The 18,619-nt window shown below is 46.6% G+C and overlaps 1 protein-coding gene across 2 annotated transcripts in view; it reads left to right on the top strand.

The window, feature by feature from the left end:
- LOC115545053 (transmembrane protein 132C) overlaps positions 1-17,912 on the top strand; it is a 34,834-nt gene extending 16,922 nt beyond the window's left edge. Inside the window, exons 4-9 of one of the 2 annotated variants that reach the window (XM_030357813.1) lie at positions 6,584-6,782; positions 9,951-10,094; positions 12,986-13,191; positions 14,199-14,463; positions 15,092-15,283; positions 16,039-17,912. In XM_030357813.1, the coding sequence (XP_030213673.1) occupies positions 6,584-6,782; positions 9,951-10,094; positions 12,986-13,191; positions 14,199-14,463; positions 15,092-15,283; positions 16,039-17,370 (2,338 nt within the window). In that variant the 3' untranslated portion in view covers positions 17,371-17,912. The remainder of the gene's footprint in view (positions 1-6,583; positions 6,783-9,950; positions 10,095-12,985; positions 13,192-14,198; positions 14,464-15,091; positions 15,284-16,038) is intronic. The other variant, XM_030357814.1, reaches the window with a different exon arrangement.
- The last annotated feature ends 707 nt before the right edge of the window (positions 17,913-18,619 follow it).

The raw sequence follows: 18,619 nt of genomic DNA, 5'->3' as shown, positions 1-18,619 counted from the left end.
CTTGGTCCTAAGGGATGCATTTCTGAATCTATGAGTTAACATTAGGCACATTCCCAATGCGGAATGGATTTCTGTTTGATGGTGGATGTCTCTGCACTCACAACGACACTCAACAGCAAACTGAGTCAGTGGCATTCCTGTGTCGACATTATTAACATGCGTCCCCATTGAGTGGTAACACTGCCCCCAGCCCCCCACCCCTCATGGATTAGGACATTGTTTATCTCAACTTAAACATATTTTTCCCATTCAGAGTTGGCTTTGGTAATCCTCTCAAAACGTTGGGACACACAGAGCCCCTGCCAAGTCTTTCGGTCCTCACTCCACTTTGCAGATTTCCTACTCCCTTTCTACACTTCTGTGTCTGTGGGGACCAACCGTGATGTGCTTGTAAACATTGAAGCTGCTTTATCCTCCGCCACCATGAGCCTTTAAAGGAGCCACTTCATGAGAATGTTCAGCACGGCTTAGACAGGTTCCTGCAGTCAATTCGTCTTCTGAAATCGACAGAGGGCTTTGGTGGTGATGGAACTCCCCCAATCATCTCACAGATACAGACTTAAAGTGAATATCTGTGTTAATGCCTTATCTAAGGGATAAGGGCGTGCTTAGGGGAAACAAACATGTCTTGTTTTGACAGTTGAACCGTTACGTTGTCAATATGGAACGATTCTCTAATTATTCAATTCCGTCTTGCATTGGAATGAGAACAGCACGGTTTATCACATTGTTGAGATTGAAGCTGAAGACAAACACGATGTATAGGTAAGTGACGTTCATATTTACAGTTCTACATAATACCTACATTCTCATTACAATTTAGGCTACAGTTTCCATATTATTCTCCTGTCTTCATACTCAGTATTGTTTACTTCATACTCAATATAGTTGACTTCAGATTCAATACAGTTGACTTAATACTCAATATAGTTTACTTCATAATTAAGATAGTTAACTACTCAATACAGTTCATTTCATACTCAACTAGATAGTTAATTAAATACTCAATACAGTTCACTTCATACTCAATCTCAATACAGTTTACTAAACAGTCTTTACAGTGGGCTACAGACTACTTGCCCCCAGCACTCCCCTGAGACAGACTGCTGCTCCTTGAGATGGCAAAAACATCCTTATCAAGGAAAACATTACATTTAAATGGACTTTGTCTAAAATGTGACTGGACAGAAACTTAAAAGTGGTATTTATTGGTGTTGAAATATAGAATCGTGTAGTGAAAAATGGGTTGGTCGATTTAATATATTCAGTACATGAAGCTGTGTAGCTATTGCTACACGGACCCAAGGCACTCATAAAATATAGCGCACACAAACACACACACAAGCACGCATATACATACGCACCCACGCATATGTATAGACACACACACACACACACACACACACACACACACACACACACACACACACACACACACACACACACACACACACACACACACACACACACACACACACACACACACACACACACACACACACACACACATAAACATACACAACCACACAGTGCTCCTTTGGGTAAATTGAAGGAGCACATATTTTACCATGTATCTTGAGATAATGAGGAATGTTTTTTCAAAACATCGGTTAACATGTCATGCAGTCCAGCTCCTGGTAAAAATTTAACGAGAGCATAGTCTTACGAATCCGACAGCAGATTAACATTCAACGTAACTCATTCCCTCACACTTTCTGGTTTCCCGGCGGCATGCAGTCTCAGAAATTCTGCTATGGCGTTGTCAATCATCTGGATATGAGCATGTTTGTTTTATCCGAATGCTGTTCAACTTTCAAAACATACAGAGAAAAAAACGTGTGCCACAACATTTCAGAGGGTATTGGGTTTCATCTCAGAGATTGATGCGTCATCCTGACTGGGGAGTGATATCATTGTTCTGCATGGCTGCGGACCTTCTCTACCCAACTACTAATTCCACGGAGTTGGAAATCGGTGACAGTACCGTTGTCATAACCTATCCCACTCAAAACTAGTGTGCGATTTTTTCATAACCTGACGCATTCTCTTATTTCAACCGATGCGGACACACCCCCTCAAACAATAGATAGATACGTGGATGAGCCATCGCTGGATTAAGATTAGTGTGTCTTTACTCGGGAAATTAGGCTTGGGAAATGATACAGTTGGCCACAACAGAACAACAGTAGTGTTTTTCCAGTACGCACACTCTCATTGGATGGTCATACTAAGAACCGGTGCGAGGTCACATACCGAAGCACCTGCTTGTGTTGATGAAAGGAAGTTCACAGATCAAGGCTAACTCTGAGTGCTGCCCTGGCCGTGGTGGACAGGGCAGGATTGTGCATGAGTCCGGCTAGATCGCCCCACCTAATGAATCAGCCCTCTCACAGAGCAGGGCCGAGCTCTCTGAGTGGCCAACGACGTGCGTCGCGACCTAGGTCGCATTGGTCGCGACGTAGGTCGCATTGGTCGCGACGTAGGTCGCTTTGGTCGCTGTGTTGGTCGCACGTCTGGCTGCCGTTTTCTCGTCTGGCTGCCGTTTTGGTCGCTGGCTGGCTCGGTCGCTCAAAGTCTATGGGCGGTCCTTAATCAGTTAATTTGCATGTTATTAACGGGTTTTTTGCGACAGTTGAAGTACCAGAAAGGGCGAAAGCTACTACAGCTCTTTATTGCTAATATTGTTTTAATATTTCTATATTGAAGTACAGTTTAAAATGATGAAATCGTTCGTCTATCAGTCTATCAGTCAAATAATGAATTTTATATCTTATATATAGCCTATATATTTGTTTTGTTAAATGTCATTAAGCCTAATAAGGTATATTATGCACAAAGCACTTCGTTATAGAGTGATATATTAGTTATAATTAAGTGGTACAAGTGGTTGTGGCCCTAGGTTGGTAATCAACGTAATGGCTGTTCGATACCCATCACGATCAGGTATAGATTTGCCATTTTACTCAAACTCGTAATCGTAATCGGTCTCTTTCATTTAACATTTTTGTATGATTTAGTACGATGGTATGATAATCATACGACGTAATGACGGGCAGCAACGCCTGGCTGGTATCGGCTGGCTAGCTGCGACGACAGGCCTGCCGCGCTGGCTGCCACTGGCCGCGCTGGCTGCCACTGGCCGCGCTGGCTGCCACTGGCCGCGCTGGCTGCCACTGGCCGCGCTGGCTGCCACTGGCCGCGCTGGCTGCCACTGGCTCTGGCAGGCTGACCGACTAGGTCGCGACCATAAAAGCGTCGCGACCCTTTTGGCGGCAAATAGGTCGCAACCAACCAGAGGTATGGCTGATTGAGCGACCTGTGGCAGCCAGCCATTGTCACCATGGCTGCTACCACAACCAAAAGCCTATGTTATCAGTTAACATCTCATTGAACAGAATAAATATAGGCTACGTGCGTCAGTGTAATAAAAACGTACATGCAATAATATATAGCTTAGATATTGATAGACCAATATGCCTTTTTATAATATAAAAATAAATAGGCCTTTTGGTCTATCCATCTATAATTAATTTTAAATTAACTTTGTAATACAGTGATGCGTATGAATTTGTATTGATTATATTGTAGCCTATAGCCTTTTCTTTTTTAAATGTCAAAGACTAATGAAATATCCCATGAAGCAAATTATAGTGTAATATAGTTCTATAAAAAGTGTAACGTGTCTATCATAAAAGCCACAGTTACACTTATTGATTATAAGTGTAACGATGCTTCGCTTGTTAGCCACAGTGGTGTAAGTGGTAGCGATGCTAGGTTAGTATTCAAGCGTTCGTTGGTTCGAATTTATTCACAATCAGATAGATGTTTGCTCTTTTAGTCAAACTTATTGACGCTGGCTATGGCTGGCTGCCACAGGTCGCTCATTCAGCCATACCTCTGGTTGGTTGCGACCTATTTGACGCCAAAAGGGTCGCGACGCTTTTATGGTCGCGACCTGGTCGGTCAGCCTGCCAGAGCTAGTGCCAGCGACCAGCGGCAGTTGCCAGCGGCAGCCAGCGGCTGGCCTGTCGTCGCAGCCAGCCAACCGACCCAGCCAGCGTCGCAGCCCGTCATTACGTCGTATAATTATCATAACATTGTACTAAATCCTGCTAAAATGTTAAAATGAAAGAGGCCGATTGCGTCAATAAGCTTGACTAAAAGAGCAAAAATCTATCTGACTGTGAACAAATTCATACCCACATCCCCTTGATTACTAACCTAGCATCGCTACCATACACCACTGTGGCCAACATGATGAACATCGTTACACTTATCAACAGGTACACCACTGTGACTTCTATGATAGACACGTTACACTTTTTATAGAACTATATTACACTATAATTTGCTTCATAGGATATTTTATTAGTCTTTGACATTTAAAAAAGAAAAGGCTATACAATATAATCAATACAAATTCATACGCATCACTGTATTACAAAGTTAATTTAAAATTAATTATAGATGGACAGACCAAAAGGCCTATTTATTTTTATATTATAAAAAGGCATATTGGTCTATCAATATCTAAGCTAGGCTATATATTATTGCATGTACGTTTTTATTACACTGACGCACGTAGCCCATATTTATTCTGTTCAATGAGATGTTAACTGATAACATAGGCTTTTGGTTGTGGTAGCAGCCATGGTGACAATGGCTGGCTGCCACAGGTCGCTCATTCAGCCATACCTCTGGTTGGTTGCGACCTATTTGCCGCCAAAAGGGTCGCGACGCTTTTATGGTCGCGACCTAGTCGGTCAGCCTGCCAGAGCCAGTGGCAGCCAGCGCGGCCGGCAAGTGGCAGCCAGCGCGGCCGGCAAGTGGCAGCCAGCGCGGCCGGCAAGTGGCAGCCAGCGCGGACAGTGGCAGCCAGCGCGGCCAGTGGCAGCCAGCGCGGACAGTGGCAGCCAGCGCGGCTGGCCTGTCGTCGCAGCTAGCCAGCCGATACCAGCCAGCGTCGCAGCCCGTCATATAATTATCATACCATACCATCGTACTAAATCATACAAAAATGTTAAATGAAAGAGGCCGATTGCGTCAATAAGTTTGACTAAAAGAGCAAAAATGAATCAGTCCGTGGAGAGAATAGAACACCGGCCTTCAGGATCAATAACTTAGCGTCACTACCACTTGTACCACAGCTTGCGCCACTGTGGCATTGATTTCAAACTATTCCTCTTATATTAAAGAGGAATATCGCTCTATAACGAAGAACTTTGTGCATAATATACCTTATTAGGCTCAATGACATTTAACAAAACAAATATATAGGCTATATAAGATATAAAATACAAATAAATAAATTATTTGAATACGCCCCAAATTACAACTTATGTATTTTATTGATACTGATAGACCAACGATTTCATCATTTTAAACTGTACTTCAATATAAAAATATTAAAACAATATTAGCAATAAAGAGCTGTAGGTAGTTTTCGCCAGAGAGCATGGCTTTCTGGTACTTCAACTGTCGCAAAAAACCCGTTAATAACATGCAAATTGACTGTTAAGGACCGCCCATAGACTTTGAGCGACCGAGCCAGACGAGAAAACGGCAGCCAGACGAGCGACCAACACAGCGACCAATGCGACCTACGTCGCGACCAATGCGACCTAGGTCGCGACGCACGTCGTTGGCCACTCGAAGAGCTCGGCCCTACTGCTCTCACACATGATCACACCGCTCTGCCCTGGTCCTCATTCATTTGGTATTCACAGCCAGTCTCACCTTCTTGGTCACGCCCAACAAAGTCATTATCTCCACTCGAACATAACGCGGTCAGACAGAATTAAATGACACTGGTGCGAAATAATCAGCCTATCGGGGGGCAGTGCTTTGATAAAGCCCCCCCCCCCCCCAGTTCTCTATTAGCTTTGACAACAACGGCATGTTGAAAGGAACGCTAAATATGTCAACAAGGTCGTGTTTCTGCCCAGTTGTTTACCACTGTTTGATTGTTTGTTTGTCCGACTTTTGGTTGGTTTGTTGTTTACAGATGCCCTGATTGGTTAGCAAGATAGTGTATAATAGTGTTGTGCATGTACAAATAAATTGAATAATATAATTAAATAACTGAATCAAACTAAAATGATTTGCTGATCAGGGTTAGCGTTTTGCTTGTCCAACAGTGCAGCCAAAATTCAGACGAGCTTCTGTGATATTTGTGTGTGTTTGTGTGTGTGTGTGTGTGTGTGTGTGTGTGTGTGTGTGTGTGTGTGTGTGTGTGTGTGTGTGTGTGTGTGTGTGTGTGTGTGTGTGTGTGTGTGTTTGTGGGGGTGCGTTTATTTGTGTGTGTGTGTGTGTGTGTGTGTGTGTGTGTATGTGTGAGAGAAAGGCTTGCAACATTAAAACTACAGCGCAGCATCACACTACCTCAATGCAGTCCAACTATCATGGTGTTTGCGTGTCTGTGTTTGCGTGTGTGTGATTGTGTGTTTTGTGTCTGTGTGTGTGTGTGTGTGTGCGCGTGTGTGTGTGTGTGTGTGTGTGTGTGTGTGTGTGTGTGTGTGTGTGTGTGTGTGTGTGTGTGTGTGTGATCGTGTGTTTGTTCACGTGTGTGCGTGTGCCCCTTAAGCAGGCTGGACAGCAGTCTCCTGGAGGTGCTCCAGATGGACTTTGAGGTGGAGGAGCTCAGCAGTCCACTGGACAGCCAGGTGATCATCTGGAAGCTGGAGCTCCCCCAGAGGTCCCAGGACCAGGGTGCCAAGACGGAGGGAGCCATGAGGATCTACACCACCCAGAGGGACTTTGTGGGGCTGGCTCCCCTTGTCATGGTGAGCCAACGTACAATCGGAGTAGTGTTGTGCACTTTGTTGTGACGCATTTTATTTTATTTTTTTGTAGTGTCTAGTTTGTAAGTGTGTGTGTGTGTGTGTGAACAGAAGTCTGAATGGGTCTGTTTGGATTGTCGTGTTATTTCAGTAGATGCCTTCCTTCCCGGGCAGTGAGGGTCACCTTGTTCTGCTGACTGGCAGCTAGCTGATGCGTTATGTGTGTGTCGTGGAAATATCAATCATAACTATCATATACAATCATATAACAATTATATTAACCTTGTTTATATAATTACTATTCACATTAAAAGGAACTGTATACATTCTCCCTGTATCTTAAGATGCATCCCTTCCTCTCTCTAACTGAGAGAGGTTAAGAAAGTTTACATTTGCATTCCCACTGGAGCCACTATGTCTGATACTAAGGCCAGGCCAATCGACCTACTTCCTTGTTAGGTAGATTCCTTTAACCTTCTTGCAGCCATGCTTGCAGACATGCACACATGTCCACTTCCCCATAGTGTATTGCAGTTAAATTGGCCGCTCCCGCCATCCTAAATTCTCCACTATGGTCACTCCCACTTACCTGTGTATTCCCTACCCACAATGCAAACGTTTCACTATAAGAATCTTGTTCACCCATTGTCTCACTGAATGTATCCATGGTAACTTTGCTGCCTGTACTTTCCCATGATCATTATGTAATATTAAATCAAATATTTCGCTGGCCGACGTGTCCTAAAAATAAGTTTTGTTTCCTCAGTGTGGCTCGGTCCCAGTAAAACACTCTCTATTATGTACCTCCAATCGAAACCACATGCTTCTCTCAATCGTTCATTACCACACAAAGCCGATATATAATATGTCCGTAATCTAGATATTAAATGGTAAATACACTGCATGTATATGACGTTTCCTAACCAGTGGCAACCCCTTTACAATATTGCTTAACACTCACCCATTTATGCACACACCGATGGTGGTGTCAACCACGCAAGGTGACAGCCAGCTCGTCGGGAGCTGTTAAGGTTAGGTGCCTTGCTCAGGGACACATCGACAATCAGCTAGGAGGAACCCGGGGATCGAGGAACCTCCCGGTTATCGCTCTACCTCCTGAGCCACATGCCAGCATATTACTGACTAAATACGGACCCCGTATTCATGTTCCCTCTTGTGGCTTGTGGGTTTGTGTTGTATTGAACCTGGCTTCTCTCCGATGCCCTGTGGATCGCTTCATCAAGCTGCCATCTTACATGCAGCCACGTTCCACTGAGCCCTGTGAATCCATCATGGGGCCAGGCATGAACGTGGTGACCTGTGCAGGGCTAACACAGTTGAACATGGATTTCATGGAGTAGCGTTGCGTTACATTGAGGTGGTCTGTATGGCATTAGAGGTAACGTGTGGTTTGTTGTGTTTCTATTGAAGCACACATGTAAATTAGGCCTCCGCCTGAGACGTGTTGCAGACCTTTTTTGCTGTGCGTCGCGGTGAATTAACGTGATGAGGCAGGACAGCCTCCTGTAATGTGGAAAGGCACGCGCACACACCCTGCTCTGATTTGATTTGGGTATATGACAGTGTGGTTGGATTAAAAGATGACCTCAGGACTGAAGGCCAACATCAGAACATTTGATGGTTGGCCAAGAGTGACATTAGCACTGACGGATCACTCTATTTTTAATATATATAGATTTGCCTGTTCAATATCTGCCAGGGCTAAAGCTGCTCATCAGAGGGTCTACAGCAAGGGGATTACAAGCCTGACTGTACTGACTAGACCAAACAGTCATTTCTATATGTATGTCTTTAGAAGAGAGGAGCACGGCCACCATCTGGTTGATTTGCTCACTTTTGAGGCAAGTCGACTCATTCAATTTCACTTGACGGATTACTCCTAGAATTAGCCCAGGCTGGCGTGCACTACACTCCGATGCACACAGGAGTGCCCATACACACGCACACACACACAAACACAGACACACAGCCACACAGACACAAAGACGCACACACACCCACACACACACACACATGTGCGCACACGCACACAGACATGCATGAGCGCAGACACATATGCACTTAAACACACACACACACACACACACACACACACACACACACACACACACACACACACACACATACGTGCGTGCAAACACACACACACACACACACACACACACACACACACACACACACACACACACATACGTGCGTGCAAACACACACACACACACACACACACACACACACACACACACACACACACACACACACACACACACACACACACGCAGTGGTCTCACATGGATAAATGCCACAGGACAGCACGACCAAAGCAAATGTGTTTATCAAATAAATCTGTTTATATCTGATGTGATCAAGGCGAGAGATAAAATAACAACTTTATTAATCCCAGAGGGAGAGAATTTGTTCTGCAGTGAATAAACAAAATACATACATATGCAATAGATGTATGATACACAATATATCTATTTCAGATCTGTACCTCATGGAAAAGGTCAAGAGCATCTGACAAACGTCTCAAAATAGATAAACAATATTTTCCACATCAAAACAGCGTAGGAAAAGATGATGCCTCATACAATAAATGTTAAAGGAAAACAAAGTGACAGGAAAGCGAAATTGCACAGCATTTCAAATGACCGCGGTGATAAGAGGCTCACGGGATGGAAGTAGGGATTTAATTGGATGATTCGCGGCTCTATTTATCTGAACATCTTAAAAGCGCGGCATAAGCAGAATACATCCTGAGCTCCTGTTTTACTCATGGTGAACTAAAACATGGCATTGTGAACTCTACTTTGAACCATATCCGCACAAAGACGGCAATATGCTTCCACCTCCTGGGCTTTTATGTGTGTGAAGACTATTTGCTTCCATGGAATGATTTGTCCTGCTAATGCAGTGTGTGTACATTGATACAGGTCGAATATCGAATGGGAAACTGTATAATGTTGTGTTTCTTCATGTTGGTTCTCTCAGTTAATGATAGGGAGAATCAGCTCATCCTGCTGTTATGATCAATGCTTGTCTTTTAGGATAAGAGCTGGTTTTGGAACCTCGATATCAATAAGCAGCATCACAGACTCAACGTCAGTTCTCTTGTTGAGCGTCCCCTCAAGCGTTGGCTTTCTGGCCCGCCAGGACACGGAGATCCTGAACACGGCCATGCTGACGGGCAAGAAGGTGGTGATGCCCGTGAGGACGGTGGCGGTGGAGGAGGACGGAGTCATCACCGACGTGTCCGACTTCACCGACTGCAGCTCCACCGATGAAGACGTCCTCAAGGTACGAGCTCCGCCCCTGCGTCCCACCCGCAGCATCATTAACCACGCCCTCTAGGTTCCCCTCTTCTGATGGTATTGTGAGTGTCATTTGTAGCTTTTGTAGCCTGGTCCGTGCTACACGCCACCCTTCACAGAGGTGCCCTTTACTGGGCTCCTCCAGACAAAGGACGCAGGGCGTTGGTGTTGCAGACGGTTTATTGTAATTTGGAATAATGATAATTGGCCTGGTGCTGCCATGCAGGAGATCTCGCTCTGAGTGTGTGTGTGTTGATGGCTTTTTTAACTGGTTGCACATTGAGCAATCAATGTGCAACAGGTGTGTAGCCTCACTGAGCCCGAGAGTCCAATCAGTCTGACTCAGGCCAGGCCAGGCCATCATCCACACACATCATCCGTCCACAGTGTTTCCTTCTTAAATGTACAATTGGAATCGGGACAAAGGGAGTTTTTCCCAGGATGCTGGTGTCAAGTCTTACAGCTCAACTTCATTTAAAAGCTAAGCCATTTCTCAGATTTAGCCTTCACCAATTCCTGGCCAGTCTCTTCTAGGTATTACCACCAGTTGTGCTTCCTAGTAGCTGAGTATGAGCAAATATACCTATGGTCCAATGGTGCTTGATGAGTTATTAGTCCTTTAAATCAGGTTTAGTGGGGACAAATAAAATAATGTCCTGTGCATCTGCCCTCAACCGATGCATAAACTGACAATTTGGACTCATAGTCAGACAATCCTTGTCGCGGAGGGCCCAAAGAGTTTGGAGGGAGAGAGCAAATAAGTTGTGCCAAAGTCACCCTCCCACCTCCTTCATGTTCTCTGTCCGCGTGGCAATACAAGCGATGTGTCTGGCCCCGGCGCAAACCCCTCTGTCAGCCTCCCCGCTGGTGATGAGGGGGCTGGGGTAGGAGCAGCTCCCGAGGTATGACCTCCACACCCAGCGCCCGGGCCCCTGGATCTCCTCCTGTGAGTCTCTGCCTCGCCCTGCTAGCCTTCGGACCCGGGGGCAGCTCGGAATAAGCAGGCTTTTGTTTACTGATGAATTGGAGGTTGCAGGGAGAGTCCTGAGTCCAGGGTGTGTTGAGGTCACGCCGTGTGGATGTGTAAACTCAAGGTTAGAAGAGTGACTCGAATAATGATCACAACAAAGCAGCAACACTAAAAAACAAAGACAGCCCCTAGTAATGGCTGCATATGCTTACAAACGTGGTCATCGCCCGGCAACAATGCATGCAAGTCGAGTACACAAACAGCAGATGTCTCTGGTGATGCGTGTAATTTACAGTTCTGTTTGGATTAGAAATAGTCTCATAGCAAGAGATACACACAGATACCAACATGCGGGATGTTTCAAAGGCACATAGGACGTTAAACATGTACAATGCAGGACAAGGGATTATGCTCAGGGGCAGAAAACGGGCCACAGTACTCCATTACCATTACATTTGCGTCCCTTTTGATGCATTGTTCTAAGATTATCTCTTAGTATGTTTGCAGGGCTGAGTATCCGCCTCAATCACAAAAGTCCTCTTAATCTCCTTAACAGCTTGATTCTGATATCTTCTCTCTCTGTGAGAGCCACTGACGACTGTCAGACCACCTATTGATGGATGGAGTGGATTTATCTGGAAGCCAATTCAGCCTATCTTCTTGAATCAGAGTGAGTTATGAGGTACTGGGGCCTACTAGGTCGGAGGAAGTGAACAAAACAGGTGACAGAGAGAGATGCAATCATCTCATTGGGCCCCGTCGGCGCTGATCCCAATAAACAAGGATATTTGATTCTAGTGTTGTCAGGCCCAGCCGTCATGTAGCCTCCTGAGCCTCTTATTGACTTAGGGTTTTAGGAGACCTCAGCCGGGGCTGAGCAGAAGGTCTCAGAGACGGAACAGCTCAATTAGTCCTCTCTGAACCAAGGCAAGAGCAGTCTGGACCACCTCACTATCAACGGAAGATTAGATGAAAAAAAGAGAAAGAGAGAAGGTTCACAAGTGCTGCCTCATGTTGCATATGGGCCAGGAAACCATGAATATTAACTGAGAAGAGCAGAGCAGCGATGACACAAGGATTAGGGCCGCTGCACCACGTGACTGAAAGCTACACTGAAAGAGTGACCACAATGGGAGGTCACTCTTTTTCCTACATGTGAGAAATGCTCCTATCATGGTCACTCTCACATGCATAAGAGTGCCAATCTATTTGGTATTTGCATGCCTCCTTGGTTGTGTCAAAGTCACTATTCATTTTCCTCTACATTGCCTGGCGCACTTACAAAGGGGCCAGGGAGTGAAATCTCACTGCCCTGTCAGCGATGCGGTGGGGACCGTCCTGTGGCGGTACTGAGTGTGTAGAATGACTCGCGTCTTTCTGGGTCTCAGTGAGAACTCAGGATCAGAGCTGCTGAAAACTTGCCAAGGTTACCTTTGGAATTACAGGGTAATGAATGCACTTGTATGTGAAGGATTGATGTCTAGCATGGCAACGCAGAGGTATTTTCATTTACATAATACTGCGATGCAGCCTCTTTTAAAAACCTCCACGTCTGTGATTATCTTGGGCTGTTTATTACAACCAATGGATATTACTTTGTGAGTCATGGAGACCAAAACCCCTGTGAAAGGAATTTATGGCTCAACTGCTGGTCTATTTGTTAACAAAAACGGTGACGTATCTGAATATTTGCTTCGTTTTCCGTCCTAGGTTAGATAACTGACATTGCTTGAGTTGACAGTATCCTGATTTAGAGTTTCATAAAGGTTGTTTATAGAGAGGTACATTTCCAGGAATAATTACAGCGTTGCAATGTCTAGGGTTGTCTCGGAGGAATCCGAACGGGACCAGAGTTGTTTTTTTTGCTGACTGGTGGTCGCTCCATCAATCCCCCCCCCCTCCCCCAGGTGTCGGACAGATGCGACTACGTGTTTGTGAACGGTAAAGAGATGCGCGGGAAAGTGGGGATGCTGGTGAACTTCAGCTACAGCTTCCTGAGCGCTCAGCTGGAGCTCAACGTGTGGATCCCACGGCTGCCGCTGCAGATGGAGGTGTCCGACACGGAGCTGAGCCAGATCAAGAGCTGGAGGGTTCCCATCGTCACGTCCAAGCGGTAAGACGTGACTCCCCCCCCCCCCACAGACGCACACACGCACACAAATATACACTCAAAACCCACATATATATAGACAGTAGACACACAGATTGATACATTTATAGACACACACACACACACGTTAATACTTTATAGACACACACACACACACATTTATAGGCCCACACAAACACACACACACTCACAAAAACACAATCACACAAACACATCCCTGGTCTGATCCCGGTTTTCAATCTCGCACAAGCAGAAAATTTTAGAAGCAGCACCCATTCATATTTTCTTGCATGCAGACCCATTTTCCTCTGGTAAAAATCATATTGCTGTGAGGCTTAGGCCTTTAATGCCATTACATAACTCACAACAACAGCCCCATCAAGCAAATAGACTGAGTGCAGTGATGAGAGTGCTACACATCACACTGCACTGCGGACGGTGTGACCTGATTGCTTCTATTGTATTATCTTCTACAATATTTCTCTGCGGGGTTTGAGTGTTTTACTTTCCTGAGAGGTCGACAGTATACTATTATAATCTATTTTTTAACCTTTAATTTTTGTAATACAAAAAGTAAATACATTTGGACTTCCTAGACAAAAAAAATAAAATGTATTCGTCATCTACTGTCAACAAAAATGTACACCCAAAGCGACACTGCTTCTTGTTTGGACATCCTTAATGATCTGGTAGAGGGGGAGGGGGGGCCTTGAGGTAGACGTGGGTCATGTGGGTCATGTGGTATTTGAACCCAGATCCTTCTGGCTATGCATCAACCACCCAGTAGCCCCCAGGTTCCTCCCCACCCAGTAACCTCCAGGCTCCTCTCCTCCCAGTAACCACCAGGCTCCTCTCTCCTCCCCAGGCTCCTCTCCACCCAGTAACCCATAGGTTCCTCTCTCCCCCCAGTAACCCCAGGCTCCTCTCTCCTCCCCAGGCTCCTCTCCACCCAGTAACCCATAGGTTCCTCTCTCCCCCCAGTAACCTCCAGGCTCCTCTCTCCCCCCCAGGCCCGGCTGGAGCAGCGAGGAGGAGGACAGGAAGGGTAAAGGCTGCATGCTGCAGTTCCAGCACGCCCTGGTGCGGGTGCTCACCCACTTCACGGCCGAGCAGGAGGACCCCCGCGACCCCAAGGCCTACTTCTTGGGCTCCGACTGGCAGGTGGACGTCACACAACTGGTGCGCTACTTCCTGAAGGTGGAGGACCCCCGCGTGGCGCGTCTGCAGGCCGGCAGGGTGCTGTCGGGACGAGACCTCGGGACCACCTCCGTCCAGGTAACCCCGGATCACCGGGCCGGTGGTGTAAAGGGGCTAGGTTAGACCACCAGGTGTGGGTGTTATTAGCCATTATCTGCCATTGCCCTTTGTTTTAGTGACATCACAAGTATACCAAGTAGCAGGGTCTACCAAGATGTATTTACTGTAGCAACATTTACTAAAGTACACTGCTCAGGCTGGCAGACTGAGCATCCAGCATACATATAGGTGGACACTCCCACTTGTTACGTCACTAAGGCGCAGGGAAGGGCAGATTTTTGGCTTGTAATGGCTAATCACACCTGGCGGCATAATATCACCCCTTCTAATGGCACCGTACCAGCGTTAATTTATCTCCATTTCAACAACGTTAGTACGGAGTTAGCTTAGGAAGCTCAGGAAGCCTCATCAGGTAAGCAACACTTACTGATGCAACGTTAAGTGATGACTATATTTATATGTTTGCGAGGATACACTAGCTACGTTACCTAGATGGATTTATGCTGGTCAATCTCAACATGCATCGTATTCAGTGGGTTACAGTTTATTCAACCTGTGCACAAATACTGTGTTCAAGACTGCAAATCCCGATCTAAAATGACACACAGGCCTGACACTTTTTCCATTATGGTAATTTCCAAAACAGGTAATTTCTCCGCTCACAGACGCAATACTGGCAAAGCAGACTATCACGGTGGTGGACGACAAAGTGAGCCTCACGGAGCTGGGGGTCCAGATGGTGGCGGGTCTGTCCATGGCCCTGCAGCTCAGTCAGGGGAGCAACAGAGCCATCCTGGCCACCACCACCAGCCAGGAGCTTCTGCAGAGCCCAAAGCAGGTACCATCCAACCCCCGTTATTCTGCATGTCTCACATCAAACTAGTGACAAGTAGCTCTAAAGATGACCAAACACATAGACAGCAAGATGGCTGTTCCTGTCCAGCTCAACTAGCAAAGCACGATATTAGAACTGCCAGGGTTAGGGGTTTGAATCCCCCTTTGCAAAGATTTCTTCCGATGAAAGTGTGCAACGAAAAGCATACATTAATATTAGAGCTGTCAGTTAAACGCGTTATTAACGGCGTTAACGCAAACCAAATTTAACGGCGTTCAATTTTTTATCGCGCGATTAACGCAATTATTTTATATAAAAAAATAAAAATAAACTTTTTTTTTTTTTTTTTTTCTTTGGCTCAAAACAAAGAAGCAGTAGCCTGACTGCTATGTTCAAATGACATTTGTTCAAAGCAGTCGTTTAATTGCACTATAGGCTCTTTTTTTGTATCGTCCTGTTTTGATCAGTGTATATGCCAATGTTGTTATCATAAAAAATCATTTGCACAAGGCAAGCCGATGCACTTCACCATGTTGATAAGAGAATTAAAATGAGAAGAATTATGGGACAAAAAAATCAAGGGATATTTAGCCTAGAAAAATAATTTGTGATTAATCGCGATTAATTAGAGTTAACTATGACATTAATGCGATTAATCACGATTAAATATTTTAATCGCTTGACAGCTCTAATTAATATACATTGATCAACGTGTCTGCTCTTCACTGAGTGCTCTGTTCTCCTGTGTGTTGATCCAGGAAGCGTTGGTCAGTACCTGGCTGCAGTTCAGCGACGGCTCCCAGACTCCCCTGGACATCTACGACGCCGCCTCCTACCTGCTGACCGTCAGCTCCCTGAACGCGGGGGTGGCGTCGGTGCAGGGCTCTCCTCCGGTCGTGGTGGCGGAGGGGGAGGGTCAGGGGCTGCTAGTCAAGGTCGAGATGTCAATCTGCGAGGCCTGCCAGAAGTCCAAGAGGAAGAGCATCATCGCCTTGGGCAAGGGCAGCCTCAGGGTCAAGTTCCAGGCCGGAGGCCTTCAGCCGGAGAGCACCAGCGCCGGCGGCAACGGCAGCAGCAGCCGCGGTGGAGACGGAGGTGGGGACGGAGGTGAGGACGGAGGCAGTGACTACGGCAGCGACGGGGAGGAGCTCAACAGTGACTGGAAGCGGCAGCCGCCGTCCCAGGACTCCCCAACCGCCGGCAACACAGTATCGGGCCGCAAGGAACGAGCCAAGCAGAAAGTGACCACCGTCAGACCCGCCGAGCGCACCATCATCACCAGCGGTAGTTTGGGCGGCGTGGGGAAGACCAGCGGACCAAAGAGCCCCGGGGGTCCCGGTGGTCCTGTCAGCCCAGTTAGCGTGGTGAGCAGCCCCGGTCGCAAGGCCGACGTCCAGGCCGAGGACACGGGGGCCGTGGGCCTGGGCAGCACGGTGAAAGCCCCGGGGAACCTGGTCAACTACAACAGTTTCACTCTCCAAGCGGGGGCCCCCGGGCAGGGGCCCGGGGTGGAGATAGGCGGGGAGGAGGTCCTGGTCAACAGGCCGCTCACAGACCTGGAGATCGGCATGTATGCCCTGCTGGGGGTCTTCTGCTTGGCCATCCTGGTGTTTCTGGGGAACTGCGTCTCATACGTGGTGAAGTTCAGGCACAAGAAGCCACCCTCCCACGGCCCGGAGCCCACGGGCCACCGGCACGACTGGGTGTGGCTGGGAACCGACGCCGAGCTGGTGATGAGCGTGCCGGGCAGCCCCTTGCAGCAGGACAACCACACCGCCACCACGGTGATGGACATCGGGCCCGACAAGACGGCCTCCCTGTCCAGACGGCCCAGCTGCCTTGCCTCGCTCACAGACTCCCCTCCGCCTGGGTGCGGGGGGCCAATGCGGAGCAAGCACCTTGGGGGCGATTCCCTGCACTCGCCCACCAGCAAGAGGAAGAGGGTCCAGTTCACCACCTTCTCCACGCTAGAGCGCCAGCACTCGCCTCAGCAGAACGGCCACCAGGGCATCCACTGGGTGGGGAAGGAGAGCAGCCACGACAAGCAGCATCCCCAAGGGCCGGTCACAGAGCCTGAGGACCAGCTGTGATGACCAATAAAGACCCTCAGACCTCTCGTATGCACCTGGAGGAAATGCGGCTTTGATCACCTCAATGCCTTTGCTTTGTTGTTGAAAATGGTGATGTCGCAAGGCACATGGGCCTGATTGCATTACCTACCAAGGCCTTTATCCACTGTAAATGCACTGTTTATCATTGTGAATACTGTCAACCGGGCCCGTGTTTGTACTCTCCGGACTGCTAGGCTTGTGGAACTTTTTATGTGCACATTGCTTTAAGGCACCACATGACCACACTGCATGTTGAACAATTGTGCTGTACAGTTTTGCACTGATGTGCTGGTATGACACCACAGCACCTAATAAGCAATGGTTTGGATTTCAAAGTTATTAAACTATGTGATGTACCACTTATCCGGAACTTTTCTGATCTCCCATGTGAATGGAGGTCTATGAGAGTTTTTTTGTCTTATTCGTTCCAGGTCTCCAACTTACATTGTACATTTGAGTTGATCTGTGTATAAACCCTGTCTGGTTTCTTTTACATTAAAAAATGTATTATCTTAAATATTGCCTTTAGCTCTATTTTCTATGCAACAAATAGCACAGCAATTTAGTTGTTTCTGTGAAGTTATTGTTCCAAGGACTGCTGGAAGTACATCGTGTTTCAGTACAGTGTTATTAACATACGGTCTTTACTCACTGTCTCACATATAGTATATATATATATATATATATATTCGTTGAGCTTATCTTTCAAACCCACATTAAAATGCTCTGAAAAGGGGAAACTGCCAATGAATTGGCAATGTGTAAATAACAAATCTCATTACAACTGTAATATTGAAATCTCCAGTCAGTAAACACAATGTGGACATGAATGTGTGCATCTCCGACGTGCTCCTGTTGTTGTTGGACAGGTGATGGTTGACCAGAGACATCTTGGGCTGCCGTTTGCGAGCATTTGTTTCATGTTTGCTTGCAGCCACAACCAACGTCTGTGACAATAAATTACATGCACCTTCCCGACCCTCTACCCTGAACACCAAATTGTGTTTTCACCCAGGGCTTTGACTGTAGTGTGGCCGTGTGACTCAACCGAACAGATGCACTTCATGAAAAATGGATGTAGTCGCCATAGAAACCGGGATGGTAGAAGTATTGTCGGACATTCTCAGTCTAAGTGTGTTCTAGCGATGGAGTTTTACGTCACATGCAGTACTGAAAATGGAAAAGTAAAAAAAGTTTGCAATACGCTTACTTTAAACTAGAGAACTGG

The sequence above is a fragment of the Gadus morhua genome, chromosome 6, assembly GCF_902167405.1.
Source record: "Gadus morhua chromosome 6, gadMor3.0, whole genome shotgun sequence".
NCBI lineage: Eukaryota > Metazoa > Chordata > Actinopteri > Gadiformes > Gadidae > Gadus > Gadus morhua.
Note: the sequence above shows the minus strand (reverse complement) of the source record. Positions and strands in the feature narration are given on the sequence as shown.